Below are 18,624 nucleotides of genomic sequence, written 5' to 3' on the forward strand. Positions count from 1 at the left end.
CACCAAACATACAAAAGGAAATACTTATATACACAGAACACTTATACATGTCAGGAATTACCCACACACTTATACATGTCAGGAATTACCCAAACACATATACATGTCAGGAATTACCCAAACACTTATACATGTCAGGAATTACCCAAACACTTATACATGTCAGGAATTACCCAAACACTTATACATGTCAGGAATTACCCAAACACTTATACATGTCAGGAATTACCCAAACACTCAGTTGAATAACAGGAACAAAAACATGACCTTTCATCTAGAAATGGTCTTGGCCCTAAACAAGCTAATTGTAGAGAGTTGTAAAACAAAACATTCAGACCTGACCATAGATCATAGGTGACTCAGTTTCCTAATGAGGTAATATATAGGTGACCAATCACAGGTGTTATAACCTGTAACAGGTGACCTATCACAGGTGTTATAACCTATAACAGGTGGCCTACAGGTGACATAACCCATTATATGGGACCTATTGGGGACATTACCATTACAGGTGATAACCTATTACATGTGACCTATTACATATGATATAACCAATTACTGGTGACCTGCAATTGACTCGACCTTGAAACGACCTGTATGAACGGTTTTATATATCAAACACAAAAAATCCTCAGTTGAAGAAATTTCCGAAGAACCAACATCCTGCTGAGTTCATATATGTATCGAGGTTCATTTTCTGGGTTTCAGGAGGATACCTAGTGGTATACGGCTGTTTCTTAAAAAGTAGTAAAAACTCAAAAATAAAAAAGAAGGGCAACAACTCCTGAAGCCAGGTAGACCAATAGTATATTCTACTCTCTTCTACAGCAACTGGTTACCCTTCTTTTTCAATTTTTTGATTTTCAAATATTCTGTATATCAAATGTTCCCTCTGGTTCAAAATTCATGACCCCAAATATAAACATTTATCTACACTCATCACAAAGTCTTACCTCATTAGCATCAGATAGTAGACATATTGTGACAAAGCTTACATACAATATAAACAACAGTTCTGACACTAGAGGGGTTACAAGGTTGTGTGCAGCACCTCCATTAAGTACTTATTCTACTCTACCAAGTCCTTGCTAGCTGAAATCTGAATCAGTCTGTCTTCCAGATTTTGTTGAAGAACTCCATGAAGGAGTCGTAGATCATAAATGTGATGGCCACATCTAGGCATACTCTACTCAACCTTGGAATAGTTCCTTTATAAAATCTGAAACATATTTCAAATACAGTAAGGACAGTGTAAAATGAAAAAACAAATAATTTGTGGTCAAATTAATAAGCTTTTGTTTTTCATAATTTCCTGACATTTTCCGTACAAAGTCCATCATAATGGCAAGGCAATTTTTCCCCTTTGCAACAATAGGTCTCACATAGTACCATAAGGTAGAATAATTACAATAAAACAGAGAATGCAGCTTTTTATTAAATTTTCAAAAAAGTGTTCATCATAAACAGCTAATTTGTTACACATACCTGATAGCCAAATATTAGCAATTATCATACATAAGGATGATAATGGCAGTGCGTTATATGAAGTATAAAGTTGCTTTTTGTTCACTTAATATAGGTAATTAATTGCTAACAAATACACCCGTACCTATTTTTTTATCACATGATCAACATTTACAATAAATTTCTAGATCTACATTACATATTTTATCAAAATAATATCCGAAATAATTATCTGTCACATGAAACAACATAGACACTTACGCTCTAGGTCCTTCGTGTTTGTAAATCTGAACTGCACAATCCCAAGTGTTCTTGTACTTATGAGCATCAAGGCCCTGAAACATACTTGTTATTTTTAGCAGAACAAATGTTGAATAGCTGTTTAATGATGCATTCTTACTCCATTTCTTTACCTAGTAGCTTTATTACAAATTTTTATGTAGACCACGGGAAACCTGTCATAGGAGTTAAAACTTCATATCTGATAAACATACAATGTTTTTGTATAAACACTTCAGTATGTCACTCAGTCACACATGCTATATATAAAGTTATTCTATTGGAAAACATCAATGCCAAAACTTATATTAATGATAATTTGAATTACAAAAGATGGCTTAAGTGACAAAATTAGTTTGAATTATTCATGTTACATTATATACAGTCAGTATAAGGACATATGGACTGTCAATCAATACAGAGCTGACAAGTTGAGTTATTGCATCTTTTTATCAAATTTTTCACTAAAAATATTAGCAGATTAAAACTTTAGACATTGACTTTCAAAGTGAAACTTAGCATTTAAAGAAATTTTTGTAAAAAAAACATTGAAAATCAATTAGGAAACCAATTCTAGTTTTGATAACATATTATATTCGATCCTACCTGTATTGTTTCCAAATCATAGTATTTGTATTCTCCTGTAATCTAGATTTGTCATTCATTTATACCCCATTCAAGGAGACTTTAACAATCTCTGATAAAATAATAGGTATATTCCAGTATTACAGCATTAATCTTTTCTCAGATAAAATGTAATGGTATATTCCAGTTTCCTACCTGTAATCTAGTTTTGATAACATCAATAGGTATATTCCAGTATCCTACCTGTAATCTAGTTTTGATAAAATCAATAGTATATTCCAATATCCTACCTGTAATCTAGTTTTGATCACATCAATAGGTGTATTTCCAAACACAGAGGCAGCTCCAGCTACAGCACCAAATGTCCCGACCACTAAAGTGGGTACTTTAACATTTGGATCACCTTCTCGGTACCAGTTCTTTAGCGTCTCCATAACAAAAAAGCGTATAGCCTGGTTACTTCCTTGTTTAAGAATGGTGGGAGTAAGGCCTTGCCACAGTGAAAGAAAACCTAAATTCAAATTGAACAGAAAAAGAATATAGTGATTATTGAATTGAATATCAATAAATTAAATAAGTTGAAATTATAATTAATTTCTATATAAATTCTACAAGTGTTACATCATTTATCCTACTGTTATAGGCCCCAGGGCCCAGGACACAGCCTGAAGCTTCGATTACTTGGTACGGACTTACTACCAGATAGATATGGAAATTAAAACACCATTAGTTTAGACAGCATGTTTACTGACTTTTTAATAAATCTTACCTAACCATGACCACACAAGTCTGTAGAGCAAGGTAGCTGAGGATTAAAGTTTTTTCATATTTCTGGTAAATTACAAGAAGCATATTTATACAAAGCCTCCATCTTTAAAAAAATATGTTTTACAACTTGAAAAGAATAATATTTGGAATATTAAAACTAAATTCTTCATAAAAAGATTCCTATCTTTTGACTGTGCCACAGCTGTAAATAGTAGACACTATTTTTGTTATTAAGACATCAATGTCTGTTTACTGTGTTGCTGCTGTAGACACTAAACACAATTTTTTATAACACCTCTGTTTATAAATTTTCATACAGCTGTAAATACACCTGTGTCTAAAGACTGTGACACTGCTGTAGACAGCAGACACTATTTCATTATTTAGACACCTGTGTCTAGAGACTGTGACACTGCTGTAGACAGCAGACACTATTTCATTATTTAGACACTATTTTTAACTATTTAGACAGCAGACACTATTTCATTATTTAGACACCTGTGTCTAGAGACTGTGACACTGCTGTAGACAGCAGACACTATTTCATTATTTAGACACCTGTGTCTAAAAGACTGTGACATTGTTGTAAACAGTAAACACTATATTTAACTATTAAGACACCTGTGTCTAGAGACTGTGACACTGCTGTAGACAGTAGACAGTATTTACTAGACACTATTAAGACACCAATTTCATTATTTAGACACCTGCCTGAAGACTGTGACACTGCTGTAGACAGTAGACAGTATTTACTAGACACTAATTTTATTATTTAGACACCTGTGTCTAGAGACTGTGACACTGCTGTAGACAGTATTTACTAGACACTATTTTCATTGTTAAGACACCAGTGTCTGTTGACTGTGACACTGCTGCAGACAGTAGAAACCTACCATATGTCCTGATGATTTGACTACAGCCATTGAAGAATCCTTTGAAGCGAGGGTTGGCTGATGTCTGATCATTAATAAATTTGACCTTGAGTGTTTCCATAGGGGTCACTGCCAGGATTGCCTCACACACACCAGCACCTTTAATAAATCAGCAATAAATGGATCATTTTGACAAGAACTTACTCAACATTAGCTAGATCAATGAGTGGTAAATTAAACTGCTGTAAAACCAAACTTTAACCATCCTTTATTTAGATTGTATAAAATGCATCTACTTAGAGGGTAAGATACACAGCCTGCCTGAGCAAGGATTGAACCATACACCTCAGATCTTCACCTGAGAAACACAAGTTCATGCAGGATATTCTCTGTTCATTATAACTTTGATCAAAAGTCACATCGAGACAGAATGCCAGAGGTAAAGAAATGGGTAACACTTTACAGAATTATCAAATAAAACTGCAAGGATTAAAAACAACTCTCATTAACATAACTTTATATTTGTCCACTAGAACAGCTGACTTACCCATTCCACATAAAGCTCTCTTTGACGGAGCCAAATTTCCTTTTTCATCTACATTTAGACTTTTAAATTGTTCAAAAGCACCAAACCTGGAAAAGAAACAGCTTACATATTACTTATCAGAAGAAAACAAATGATGAAATTATCAGAGAAAATTATTTGATCTTTATTTTTCATTTACATGTTTTTTTCACAATTCACATCACAACATACAATACACTTCAAAAAATTAAAATTACTAAAAAAAATGAAACCAAATGATGAGTTCATATCAATTTAATTTCAAATATGTATTGTGTCGGATTTTGTACTTTTTGATAATTTGTCTGAATATTTTACATCTGCTGGATGCTGCATCTAATTAACAAGGAGCCGGAATATTTTGTCCACATTTAAATTTGCAATAGTATATAATAAATTTTAGTATTGTTAGAATATGGAAGGTACAACCATACTGATAAGAATAATTGTAACGGTGTTATCGATGTGGTCTGATAGAGCCAACACCTTACACAACCATACCCAATACACTAAACATTGATCGATAATACACCCACCTTAGGACATGTCTAACACAATCAATGATCCAGACTGTTGGATGTTAATGCCCGCTAATTAGAAAGTATTCATGCATTAATCTTTCATATCCTGATAATCAATTTCTCTCTTTGTAAAATGTCAATAACTGTGTGGGTTTTAAGAATCAGACCAAAAAGAGTCTGTGAGCTTTGTCTAACAGTAGTTATTGATTTATCTCATATGGTAGTAAATCAAGATTACCAGAAATAACACTTTCTCCAAACCATTGAGCTGTTAAACACAAACAATTTTCATTACCACTGAGTTCAGTAAAGTGTCTTAACAGTCACCAAAGTCCTTTACCAAGAGGCCAAATGGTCTTAACGATCACCAGAGATCTACAACAAGAGGCCCCAGGCCCTCATCAATCACCCTAATTCAATAACAGTATGCCCCATGTCTAAATAGTCACCAAGTTCTTTGACAAGAGGCCAAAGGGTCTTAATAGTCACCAAAATTATAAAACAAGAGGCCAAAAGGTCTTAACGGTCACCACATTTCTGTGACAAGAGGCCCAAGGGTCTTAGTGGTCAGCAGAGTTCAATGACAAGAGGCCCGAGGGTCTTAACTATCACCAGAGTTCTAAACAAAGAGGCCCAAGGGTCTTAATGGTGACCATAGTTCTATGACAAGAGGCCCAAAGATCTTAATGGTCACCAGAATTATAAAACAAAAGGCACCAGGGTCTTAAATGTCAGCAGACTTCTATGACAAGAGGCCCAAGGGTCTTAACGGTCACCAGAGTTCTATGACAAGAGGCCCAAGGGTCTTAACGGTCACCAGAGTTCTATGACAAGAGGCCCAAGGGTCTTAACACTCACCAGAGTTCTACACTAAGAGGCCCAATGGTCTTAATGGTCACCAGAGTTCTATGACAAGAGGCCCAAGGGTCTTAGCTATCGCCAGAGTTCTACACCAAGAGGCCCAAGGGTCTTAACGGTCAACAGAGTTGTGTGACAAAAGGCCTAAAAGTTCCTACCTTACAGCAGACTTTGGTATAGAGCCTGCCAGTAGCACACTGAGGCCACGGTATAAACCTCGCACACCATGTTCATTAACTGTGACTGTTACACAGTTGACTGGTCCACTGTAACGCTTCAGTGCCCCTGACCGTTCATCAAGTTGCAGTTGTGTCTTGACATACTCTGTAGGGAATGTAATACAGATCTCTAATCCTCCAGTGATCCCTCCTACAAAACAAACACAATCATTTTAGTCTGAAGTTTGCAGGTACATATTATATCTAAACAATACAATATGGCAAATTATAGTCCCATACTGAATGTGAAATTATATGTGAAGCATGCACAAAAGATGTATTCATGCTGGTCTAATTCTACGCAGTGTTTGACAGATCCACAATTTTAATAAGGAATCTTGTTACTTTCACAAATAAATTGGCTGGATGTCTCTGATAAGTTCTGCTGTCTTACTAGTAAATCACATCTAGTGACATCCTGTATTGCATGATGATGCTTCATTATTTAACCATTGCTATAGAAAAATGTAAACAAATTGACAGAAAATCATCAACTTCAGTTGGTGATATCAGTCTGCTTATACAATATAAAATGATATAACTTATTTGAAGAGGTTCTATCCATTATTTGAAACATTGAATGGTATCAACCATTCCCAGTTACATCAAAAGTGAGAATGTAACTCACAGTGAACAAAGTAGGTCAAAGGTCACAGTGACCTACTTTGTCATACTTTGGTTCATGACACTGCCTCACTTAGATGAACTGATGTCCCATGTATAAAGTTGCCAGACAAGGTAAAGTGTAGAAGGATGTAAGGGAGAGAGATTGAGCCCAGACAAAAAAAAGGATGGAAGTACCAAAACAGAAACCAAAAGTCCCTTCCTTGGTTGATAGTCGGGGACTAATTACCAGGAAAATTAATGTAGTCTTAAACCCAAAAAGAGATATTTTTTCATAACTCTGTTTAACTTAGTTTTTTTCTGAAGGCAGGCATAGCTGATTCTATATTCAGATCATAGTCCATATCTATGTATCTAAGACATAATATTAACAGTGTTCATGTCATGACATTATTCCAGAGTTCTTCAGAATCTCCTGTCGTCTCTTTCCCAAAATTTATTTAGGTGAATTTCTAAAGTTGCTAGAATTGGTGCTTGAATCATGTTCTCCTCCTTTAAATCACATTCTCCTTCACTTTGCCCTACAGCACTTCAGGTTAAAATTGCACCATGCCAATCTATAGTTGTGTGACACTGACCTTCAAAGACTAAAATATACCACCAATCTGGGTAGCTGACCCCTGGTCCATGCTTGACCCTTGTCATATAAAACACATGTCTGACACATCCCATATACTTCTTTAAAGAATATTTATTGACAGTCGAACTTCAATAGCAGCAGGAGGGACAGTATTTTAACCCTCCAGTCTTCAGGCAAAATTGCTCCTTCTCAAAGCAACATATTAACAAGTATAAGCTCCCTTCAGTGATCTTTGTACTGTATGCAGGGAATCTCATGACACAATCATTTTTCAACTGTGTCTCTTTCATCAGTCAAAAGGTGAATATTAAAGACAAAATATTTTTAAGGTGCATACATTTATATATACTATAAATGCCTTTGAAATTGAGTGAAGTTACTACAGGGCTACACTAATGTTTCTTCTATTATCACATACATATTTCTTGTAATACAATATATGTGCTGAAATAGTCTTTCGACATACTACTGTAATGAAACTTGTCAAGTTATAATATGTAACTTGTAAATTTCTAACATTATAAAATCAATACTAAATATAGATTATTCCCCAAACATTTCTAAATCATTCTTCTGCAGAATATATAGTTTCCCCACTCTTAGCATTCAGTCTAGCACAACAGCATCAATACAATCTGTTAGACGCCATTATTTACTTTGCAGGGGACAGTTTCCCAACAAGAGGTAAAAGTGTGCCCCTTTTTACTATCACTGCAGCCATTTTCAGTGCATGCTTGTCGTAATTTACAACATAATGAGGTATTGATTGGGTTGTATCCATCACTGTCTGTAATAACGAAACCAATTTGATGTCCTTTGATTCTGTATAAATCTCTCTAAATCCAATAATGAGCTGAGCAACAAACCTTAAGAGTCCAACGAAAGACACAGAACACATCAAAGGGTCTAGGTTTTCCCACTCTACCACCCCTGTATATATACAGACATGGCTGATACAGAACACATCAAAGGGTCTAGGTTTTCCCACTCTATCACCCCTGTATATATACAGACATGGCTGATACAGAACACATCAAGGGACTAGGTTTTCCCACTCTACCACCCCTGTATATATACAGACATGGCTGATACAGAACACATCGAAGGGTCTAGGTTTTCCCACTCTACCACCCCTGTATATATACAGACATGGCTGATACAGAACACATCAAAGGGACTAGGTTTTCCCACTCTATCACCCCTGTATATATACAGACATGGCTGATACAGAACACATCAAGGGACTAGGTTTTCCCACTCTACCATCCTTTTATATATACACTTTACCACCCTTGTATATATACAGACATGGCTGATACAGAACACATCAAGGGACTAGGTTTTCCCACTCTACCATCCTTTTATATATACAGACATGGCTGATACAGAACACATCTAAGGGTCTAGGTTTTCCCACTCTACCACCCCTGTATATATACAGACATGGCTGATACAGAACACATCAAAGGGACTAGGTTTTCCCACTCTACCACCCCTGTATATATACAGACATGGCTGATACAGAACACATCGAAGGGACTAGGTTTTCCCACTCTACCACCCCTATATATATACAGACATGGCTGATACAGAACACATCGAAGAGACTAGGTTTTCCCACTATAAAGGTCCAACATATATTCAATCATCTTAGAACATTTTTTTCTTTCATTGTTTTAAAGCAGATACTTCTCAGCATATGAAATCATATTTATTATGTAACAGTATCTCTGTATAGTTAGAAGCACCAAAGCTGGATTTTCTCTCTACTTTTCTCCCTGGTCTCCCTAAGAAGTTACGGTATACTACACAAGCCCTCCTTCCACAGTAACATTGTTACATACCCTTGGGTGATTACAGCTGAACTAATAGTAACCTGGAATCTGTGACATTTGACATTGTACACTTACAGTGCCGATACATTTCAACTCACTCAAGTGATACCCAGTGGTATTGATCATTCAGAAAGCCAGTGAACATCCTAATACCTAGTTAGCACTGACATATTTCCTGTAAATAGACCTACTATAGAAATTCATTCTCACAGTAAACAAACCTCTGATGTCGTGTAATTTCTATAACTATGTATACAGTAATGTTCTGCCATGATAGCCAAACTTCACCGTTTTATGAGTCTATCTTCTTTATTGTTAAAGCTAACATAGAGCATCTTCTCTTTTGATACACATTTCAGCTACCATCTGATCCAGAACATTTTTGAAGCAAATATTCCTAGATTCCAAAGTTACCCTTTGAACTAAAATCCAATAAGAATTTGACAGTTAATCAGGCTTGCAACCCCCCCCCACCGCCCCCCCCCCCTAAATTTGGTTCACTGCATGTGATCTTAGTATGATCAATATACCAACAAGGTTTAATTATCCTAGTTTAAATGCAAGCAAATTAAAGTTGTGCTCTAGACACAAAATTTTAACAAAGGACAGTAGCTCTGTAATTATAGAGTTGCAGACCCAGGATTTTGTACACTGCACCACGTCTTAGTATGATCAATGTATACACCAAGTTTTGTTATCCTAGTATAAATGCAAGCAAAGTTACACTCCGGACACAAATTATTTTAACAAAGGGCAGTAACTGTAATTGAGGGGTTGAAGGCCCTAAATTTGGTTCACTGCACATCCCCTTAATATGGCCAATGTATATACCAAGTTTCATTTAAGGTCTCTCCTAGAAACTACAACAGTCTTGAATGATGCTTTAAGGAATATGAGTTTCCATAAAAGGTTAAAATCAGAACCATATCTAAAATTCAAAATACATACTACAGATCAGCTTAAATTTTTACACCGGAATAAATTGTACACATCAATTTAAAAAAATATTCTGATACAGACGTTCTAAATTGATCTTATATCATTTGTAAGATTTAATGTGTAACATAACAGTTATTGATGACAAAATTACGTTTTTGTATGCTGTATCTATTAAACATTACGTATAACAAGTCGAGGGACAGGTATGTTGTGTTAAATATCAGGATCATAGTGTCTAATACATATAGTTCCTTTTTTATGTGCATGTAAATACAATTCAGTGTGATTTTCTATAAACCACAGCTCAGTAGAAGTCACTCGGATATGTAGTCTGTCTAGAGTACAGTATGTATAATACAATGCTACAAACCACCCACTACATGTCCTGAACTGTGACTAATTATAAGAGTTTTTCTACTATAGGTCTGTATAGGCTCATTAGACATGAAGGCTGTCAGGAGGTGTAATTTAGGTAACTGCTAAGTGGAATGTAAAATACAGCCGGCTTCTTGTATTTTTCATTGTATATAAAAAACATCAAACAGTGCTAGCTGTTCTGTGAGTGTTGTCTACCACTACCGACATGAGTACATAATTTATAAACCTCAGAAATAATTCTATTTTAAAAGATCAGAATTATACCTGTATAACTTGTGTTAAAGAACTGAGGAAAACACATTCCTGGTGAACAACCAGATAGGAACCAAACTCGGGTGTTCCTCCACATAAACTAATCAATGACTACACTGACTGAAGAGGTTATATGCACAGTCATCAGAGTGACACAGTGTATTTAATACTATGTACCTTACTTCCCTAGTTTTCTTGAGATTTCTAAAATCTCAGTCAGAAATTCTAAATACCACAAACCATGGGGTAACTTTGGGAACCAATGTGAAAAAATGGGGAAAACACTTTTCTGTCAAGTGCCCAGACATGGATTTCCAACATAATAATCTAAAACTTTACCATCCAAGCTTCAGATATAAAGTTCTGTAAACTTAAAGATTCTCAGTGTCAGTCTGTAAATTTTAGACAGAGTTACATGTTATATCAAGCAAACCACTTATGACATGCGATTCCTAAACATTTCTATGCTTACTGATTATGAAACAAATATGAATACCAAAATATTTCAGTCATTCTCACAGGAAACTATTCTGCTTGGTATCGTAAGTTTTATAAGGAAAAATAATCATATCATCAACCAGAAAACAAATTTTGTTGCAAGTTTCCAATTTACAATATGAAGAAAGAGTAAGTTTGATTCTAAGGACAGTAAATGACATTGCTCCATAACCATTATGATGTCATAGTGACAGTAAAAACTAGTACACCATCAAAACGGCTGCTATTTACTTCTATAGGAACACACTGTGGTCAATAAATATAATACATGTATTGAACTGTCTTGCTATGGCATTTATAGTCAATATAAATGACATAAATACATGTGCAGGCAAATATCATACTATACATAATGCTCCAAATCATGATCCGTAAAGTTCACCAGAATGATGAATACTGGTGGGTCTAAAATTGGAAGCATAGGCAAACAGTTGTACATCACCTTATTAAGGATGTTCCCTCTACTACCCTAGGAACAATGCCTCAAAACAGTATTAACGTAAGTGTCTATTTCCGAGTTCAAGGTGAAGTTCTTTGTGACAGGTCATTCTGTTCACACTACAATAATTATACTATGGTAAAGAACATCACCTTCTGACCTCACTATATGGCTTAATTGTATAGTTTCTCTCACCTTAACACAGATGGCTAAATTTAGGTTCATTAACTGACCCTCTAACAAGTTGAATAATTGTAAAGGACAAATGCTGCTAAATGAACACATTAGAAATGAATTATTAGGACAGAAATCAATTAAATCTGATACAATTATCTATACCCTGAGGTTGTCCTGAGAAATTTCTTTAGAAGCACATAATCAATATATAGATACTTAATGTAAATATGGCATCAAGCAACTTAACGGTAAATGAAATTTAATTATTTGTTTAAAAATTGTGTGAAACTTTCACAAATCAATGTTTCTATCTATAGTTATCTGTTATGTACTTTTTTATAATTCATGATGTAATTGGAATGATGTTTGTATCTTCTCCAATAACAATCATACCAGTATTTAAATAACCAGTGTTATCTGCAGATACTTGAACAAAATTGTTGTCTGACAAAGCATGTTATTTGAAATGGTTTTATTTTTCATTAAGCAAAATTCTTCAAACATGTTGTTTATTTAAGCAACACTACAATATAAAAGTGCTAAAATTGGTTTATATGTCCAGTCTTCATACATAAAAAGTATATTCTTGACTTTCAAAGATAAAATAGTTAGTTGACAGTTGGAGTCCCCCTAAAAACCAGGTTTTGAATAGAGTTTGATTGTTTGAACTAGCTTTTTGAAATTTTAAAGCAAAATAAAGGATTTGATAGTTAAGTAAAACTCTCCCTGATTAATTACAAACATTTGGACACCAAGTCATGTAGATGGTGTGATAAGTTTGGAAAATTAATATGTCTCAGTGTGTCACAGATTTCTATATGAAAAAGGTGTCATATTTGAAGAATGTTTGATAGTCTGTCGGACTTTGACTTGTCCTCGTCAATGTCATGAAGGTGTTATAGTTTTTGTGACTGTGTCTTAGTTTTCGCAGGTTAATGTGTTACAGTTGGAAATATAATTATGTGTCACAGTGTTTCAGGTTAAGATTGTGTTTCAGGTAATATATACAATCATGTGGCACAGTTTTCTCATTCTTCCATAATTATGTCGTAAAAGTCATTGGAAACTAACTTCACAATTTTATTGTTTTTAATCAATCTGTCAAGTTTGGAAAAATGATTATGTGTAACAGTTTTTTTTCCAATCTGTCAAAGTATTAGGGAAAATATGTGCAGTTTTCAAGATTGTTGTATTGGATTTGGAAAATGATGTGCCACCGTTTTACAAGATCTTGTGTCATACTTTCAGAAACTGATGTCATAGGTTTTGAGATTTGTAACATGTCTAAGTAGAATTTTTGGCAATGATGTCAGATTTTAGGGGAGTGCAGTTCTTCAAACTCATAAATCTCTAGTTCTAATAAACCCAAAGACACTATAATGCAATGAAATAAGATATCGCATTGTGGAGTGTTTAAAATCGATACTAAATATCCTTGTTTCCAAATCCATTAAATCATTTAAAAGCTGTTTGTTTTTCCCAATGTAGATTTTTCTGTCAGAAGAGACAAGCTGTTACAGCAGACTATAGAGATGTAGAACAGCTCGCGAGGGAAACAAGTTTAGCTCGCTAGGGATGGCACAATCAATACATGTAAAGACAGACCAACTCTGTCCTTCGTGATCAATGTCCCTCCATACGCGGGCCAATCAATCACCCTACAAAATACTGGGTTTCACTGATTCCTGCAATTCTCCTAGTTAACCAAAGATATGGATTAATGCTTTCAGACCAGTTTAAGTTAGGACCTAAGTGGAGTTCCTACTGGCATCAGAGATAAAACCTTTTAATCCACTATTGGTGTAGTGTGTAATACAAAAAATCAAAGCAAATTTTCTGTAAATTTTCCATATCAGACTGTACTAAGAAGTGAAGGCAGTAAGGGAGTCCTTGCCTTTCTTAAAGCATCTATGTTAATTGTAACATAAGATAAAATGACCTGGTACTTAAATCCATTGGAACCTTTTACATATCCATCTCTGCCTTAAACAGCACCAAATCCCTGGTCTAAAGCTTGTACTATATTGTGTAAAAACTGCACAATGTATTTTCTATAGAATTAGCTTGATCCTTTATTCTTTTGCTTTGTAAATACAGTTGTAATAAACCACATGGATATACCATTCATGCAAGTTATTATCAATACTTCATTGTCTAAGGGCACAAATCATCAGCTGTCTTTTTCACATGAAATTGTCACATTAAATATTTCCTGTTCCTAATACCAGAAAATCTGTATTTACATCTAACAATGATTATTTAGACAATAAACTCGCAAAGTGAAAACTGACTTACAAATTCTGATTTAGCATATTTACACTGTCCAATACATAGCGCTGACCTTCAAGTGGTAAACAAGGTCCTTATGTCTTCAGACCTGATGTCAGATTGATAATACTTTGAGTTTGGCCTCAGAGTAATAAACATTTGTTAAATTTCATTTCTTCTGATCACTGTAAGATCTTCCTAATGGAATTAATAATTAAGGTCAGCAAAAATATCTGCTTTGATAATGTAGGTACTCTCAGTATCACACTAGATAGGTACCCAAATCATATGATAAACTCTATACCAAATATGGCATCTCATAATGGTAAGAGAATGTGTAACTAATGGGTCAACCTAATGTCCATTTATCAAATCTGAATAACCGTTTCAAGGAGTAACAAAAAAATCTCCATTAAAAGAAAACAACATGTAATGCCAAATGTTGCTGTCATAATGGAATTAAATCAATACTAACAGGCTATGTTGTTAAGGAAGACATCTCTTCTTTTTGAAACCAATTTTTATCGATAACAAAGCCATTTAGACAGGCTTGAGAGAGAACTATACATATAGAATGTACTATATATGTATTTGTGGGAGTCTACCTAAACGTGGGAGACAAACCTATCATTTATGTCGCCAAGTCTAGATACAGACTACCACCAAAGGCACCTCTCAAATCAATAGCTACCACCACAGACCTATCAATCTGCATCCGAAAATGTCTGATGATTGAATATTGAGAATGCTTCTCAAAGCTGTGCATGGCAAGACATATATAGTACAGATATAATTTCACGAGTATACCTTAATATTCATAAAATAAAATTTTTAATTTAATTTGAAGCGTACATACTGATTTTTTAATACAAATAAAACTAGGATGGATACATAAATAGAAACACGAAGTCATGAGACAATAAATCTACCAAGGGATTCTGACATCTCAAAGAATACACCAAACCTCAATAAATTACCATCTTTCATGAAGCTATATTGTTATTGAGATGAACTTACACACATCAACGCCAACAATTTACATATGAAAATGTTAAACTTTAAAAGTGAATTAATTATGTTCATTAGAAAACAAAAAAAAATCTGCTGATTGGATATTTTCCTACATCTGATCCATACAGACAAGACATTAACCTGTCATGTATGTGTGTTTCATTATATACAATGTAGATAAACATGTATATGAAAGGAAATGCATTATGACTGCATCTCAACAAGGTGCTTAATGTGAGGTTTGCATGACATTGTCATCATTCTTCCTAACAGAACACAAAGCTCTGTTAATACAATAACCTAAGGTCATCAAAACTAGGCTTAACAAGGCGTTACGAGATCATCATTTTCCAATCTGTTGTTTTGATAAGCATGTAACTTAATTCGACTTTCAGCATGTTGAGACAAATTATGATATACTATTGTTGCTATTTTGGTACAGTTATTTTTATATATACTACAAAAACCTTTTCTCGTCAAAATATGAATTGACAATATTCAGCATACAGGTAATATATTTGTTGAATTACCAAAACACTGAGTAATGCTACAGAAATTTTTAAGTGAAATCTGACATGTTTGTATTGTCAGGACACATAATTTACAATATCTCTCTTCAGGTTCAAACAAATGTGTCTCAGTTTTTTTTCTTTTTTCTTTAATCATTCAGAAATGTTGTTCATGTTATAAATGTTAACACGTTTCAACAAAGGTGGACATGAAGATATATAAGACCACTCTTACTGTAGTCAAGACCCAATATACATTCATATCAAACTAGGAAAGGCTTCAATTTTCTGTTTGCCATCCTATCCTTATGTTTAAATTTTGTTGACTAAGAAGTTCCAGTTCCACTAATACATATATTCCAAGTAAATAAACTTTTATAAGGAATATCCTGTAACCTGAGCCCTGTTGACAATGTGAGGTGTATATTTATAGTAGTAATTACAATGTGTGCAATGACTGTACAAAATGTTGTGTTGGCTTTGATATTTGTTAGGAAATTCTCTTCCTGGTAGGTGTTGTTATAAACAGAAGAGGACAAGCCTTTCAGACTGAGTTTTTAATTCTGTCTATATACATGATGAAACAGACCTCTCATGCCTATACTCATTCAATTAATTATTTTTATCCCTAAAACAACTCCGTTTGGAGTACAAGTGAAAAAAACTTTCATTCACAGTTGACAGGGAGATTCACTTGTAGTGAAGGTGAAAACTTGACACAGGGTTGAGCGAACTGTAAATTAGTTGATCTAAACTGATCTCAGCCTCAACAATGATTGTGTTGTTATTTTCACCTTCCTACATGTAATGCTGCTTAATGCAGTTAGCTGCATTCACTACCATTAACTGAAGGGTGTTTTGATCTAGATCCTTTTAAAGTGAATGTCCATTTCCAACTGATAATGCTAATTAATGGTAGGAGGATACATAAGCTATGACAGTACAGTTTCCTACTGAAAACTTATACTGTGCTGGAAGGGATATGAAATTGTCTCATCCCTTGTTTCTAATACTGAAGATTCTTATAATTATACTGCACTCAGACAGTACAAACAAGTAAACACCCCATCCTTATTTATGATATAGACAGATCTAGGATGGTGTATTTATACAAATATCATGTGTATCAATACAAATATTTCTAATTGCTGTGTCAGGGTCCTTGACTGCTGGGAAGGCCTACTTGATCATAAATATCAGAGAAACTATGCGAAAATCTATTAACATGCGTTCATCTTTATTGTGTTTGAGTCCAGATAGCCTTGGATTTAAACAAATGAATGTGACCTTAACACTATCCCTACTACACCATGAACACATGCTAATCTGACAATGTGATGATAAGCTTTGTGGGTCAGCTCTGGGTCTTTATTTCTCTAGTTTTAGTTAAAAGCAATTGTGTGACCTTGTCTCCAATGTTGAATGATAGGAAGTGGGACTTGAATATGTACTAAACCTATATAACAGTCCAAATCTCGAACTACAATAAAATAGCAGAACAAATTCAGGTCAACGGTTCATATTTTACCTTGTGTTTGAGATGTTAAAAGATGACTCTGATGTCATGGATAAAAAGAAAAGTTAATGAATATGTACAACTTCTTCTACAATATTGATTTCTATGAATTTAAAAATATGAGTCTAATCTTTGCATTGAAAAATTTAAAAATTTAATTTGCTAATTAAAAAATTTAATTTGCTAATTAAATATTGGGCTTTCAAACCATAAAATATTATTCTTTCATTTTCTATGTAAAAGGCAGTAAGTTTCAGATTTATTTCATTTCATGCCTTTCTCAGACATGCAAGTCACATTTCATTTTGCTATGCTGGTTAGCTTCTATATGGATAAATAGACAAGAGACTGGGTGTCTGGTATATATACGCACGTCCTTGTATACATAACATAATGCTATAATTGCAGTTGCAGTTTTTCCCCTCATGAAACTATCATCAAAGAATAGTTGTTTATGTTTGCCTCATACAAATCACACCATATATCGCCTGATGAATGATGTATTATATTTAGCGCATACACAGGATGCAGTGAATCAGCATGTCTGTAAATAAGAGTAATGCAATCTAAATATAGAAAATGAATTTACAATTCTATATTTTACTCATGCCGAGATGTAAAGTCTACTTTATAAGAGGACATGGGTGGCAAAGTCCTACGTATCTACTATCTATTTAGGACCAGTAACCTAACGAGATAACGCTCAGAAGTAGGTCATGATTGTCAAACATTTCATCATCAAGTTTCCTATCGGATGCAACTTTCACATCATCATGCTGCACTCACCTGCGACTATTCCTTTGCAAATTTTCTGCCAACCACTTTTCGGCTGTGGTGGTATCAATGCACTGGGGACAGCGCTACTCTTGTCCTTATCCATGTTTTGACATGTGGTTTCACTTCACTTCATTCCTCCCGTAAACACGTCTATGAATCGAATGTTCACAAAACAGCATGCAACGTCAACTCATAGTAAAGGTCAAAGGTTGAACTGTTTTTCAACCAATGAAAATTCACATGTAAAAACGCCTTACTTCCGGTTTGAGAATATCGCAAAATCCCGCGAGACCATTTGCTGTAGCAACATGTGTTGCTAGGTAAGCGTCCATCATCCAGCCTTCACAACTTCACCTGTGGAAACAGAGCAACCAGGTAAAATATAAACACTCATAGAGAAAATATCATAATTTCGAGAGAATTTATTAGTTATCAGAAACAGGAATCATTCATAATAAATAATTCATTGACATAAAGCTGAGAAAATCTTTGAATTTGTGAAAAAAGGTTAGGCCAAATATTTATGTAGCTGTTGTCAACAATGATAACAAAATCAAATAATTTGATGTGTTGTAAATTGTAATCGAACACTCAACAGTAGCCTTACTACGGATAAAACTGATGACCCTAATTGAAGTGTGGCACAAAAAATGCAATTTGATGTTGTCATTTTTCCTGTTATACAATTAAT

The 18,624-nt window shown here is 34.4% G+C and overlaps 1 protein-coding gene across 1 annotated transcript; it reads right to left on the reverse strand.

The window, feature by feature from the left end:
* Window positions 1–1,028: 1,028 nt before the first annotated feature.
* LOC132549368 (tricarboxylate transport protein, mitochondrial-like) lies at window positions 1,029–18,036 on the reverse strand. The gene is made up of 7 exons (XM_060213330.1): window positions 17,943–18,036; window positions 6,071–6,281; window positions 4,516–4,601; window positions 3,990–4,127; window positions 2,619–2,839; window positions 1,726–1,799; window positions 1,029–1,219 (listed from the first exon to the last, which is right to left on the reverse strand). Exons 1-7 carry the CDS (start codon window positions 18,034–18,036, stop codon window positions 1,105–1,107), a joined length of 939 nt encoding a protein of 312 aa, XP_060069313.1. The 3' UTR covers window positions 1,029–1,104.
* Window positions 18,037–18,624: the final 588 nt, after the last annotated feature.

This window comes from Ylistrum balloti, unplaced genomic scaffold, assembly GCF_031769215.1.
Source record: "Ylistrum balloti isolate Yb309-2 unplaced genomic scaffold, AGI_CSIRO_Ybal_v1 Utg369562, whole genome shotgun sequence".
Classification (NCBI taxonomy): Eukaryota; Metazoa; Mollusca; class Bivalvia; order Pectinida; family Pectinidae; genus Ylistrum; species Ylistrum balloti.

What these genes read in the sequence shown, in the direction of transcription:
- LOC132549368 (XM_060213330.1), bottom strand. Translation starts at nt 18,036, where the DNA reads ATGGATAAGGACAAGAGTAGCGCTGTCCCCAGTGCATTGATACCACCA. An exon ending in TCAAATCATCAGGACATATG is followed by an intron (nt 2,840 to 3,989) that starts GTAGGTTTCTAC and finishes ATTTGAATTTAG; the next exon opens with GTTTTCTTTCACTGTGGCAA. An exon ending in AAACACGAAGGACCTAGAGC is followed by an intron (nt 1,220 to 1,725) that starts GTAAGTGTCTAT and finishes AATATGTTTCAG; the next exon opens with ATTTTATAAAGGAACTATTC.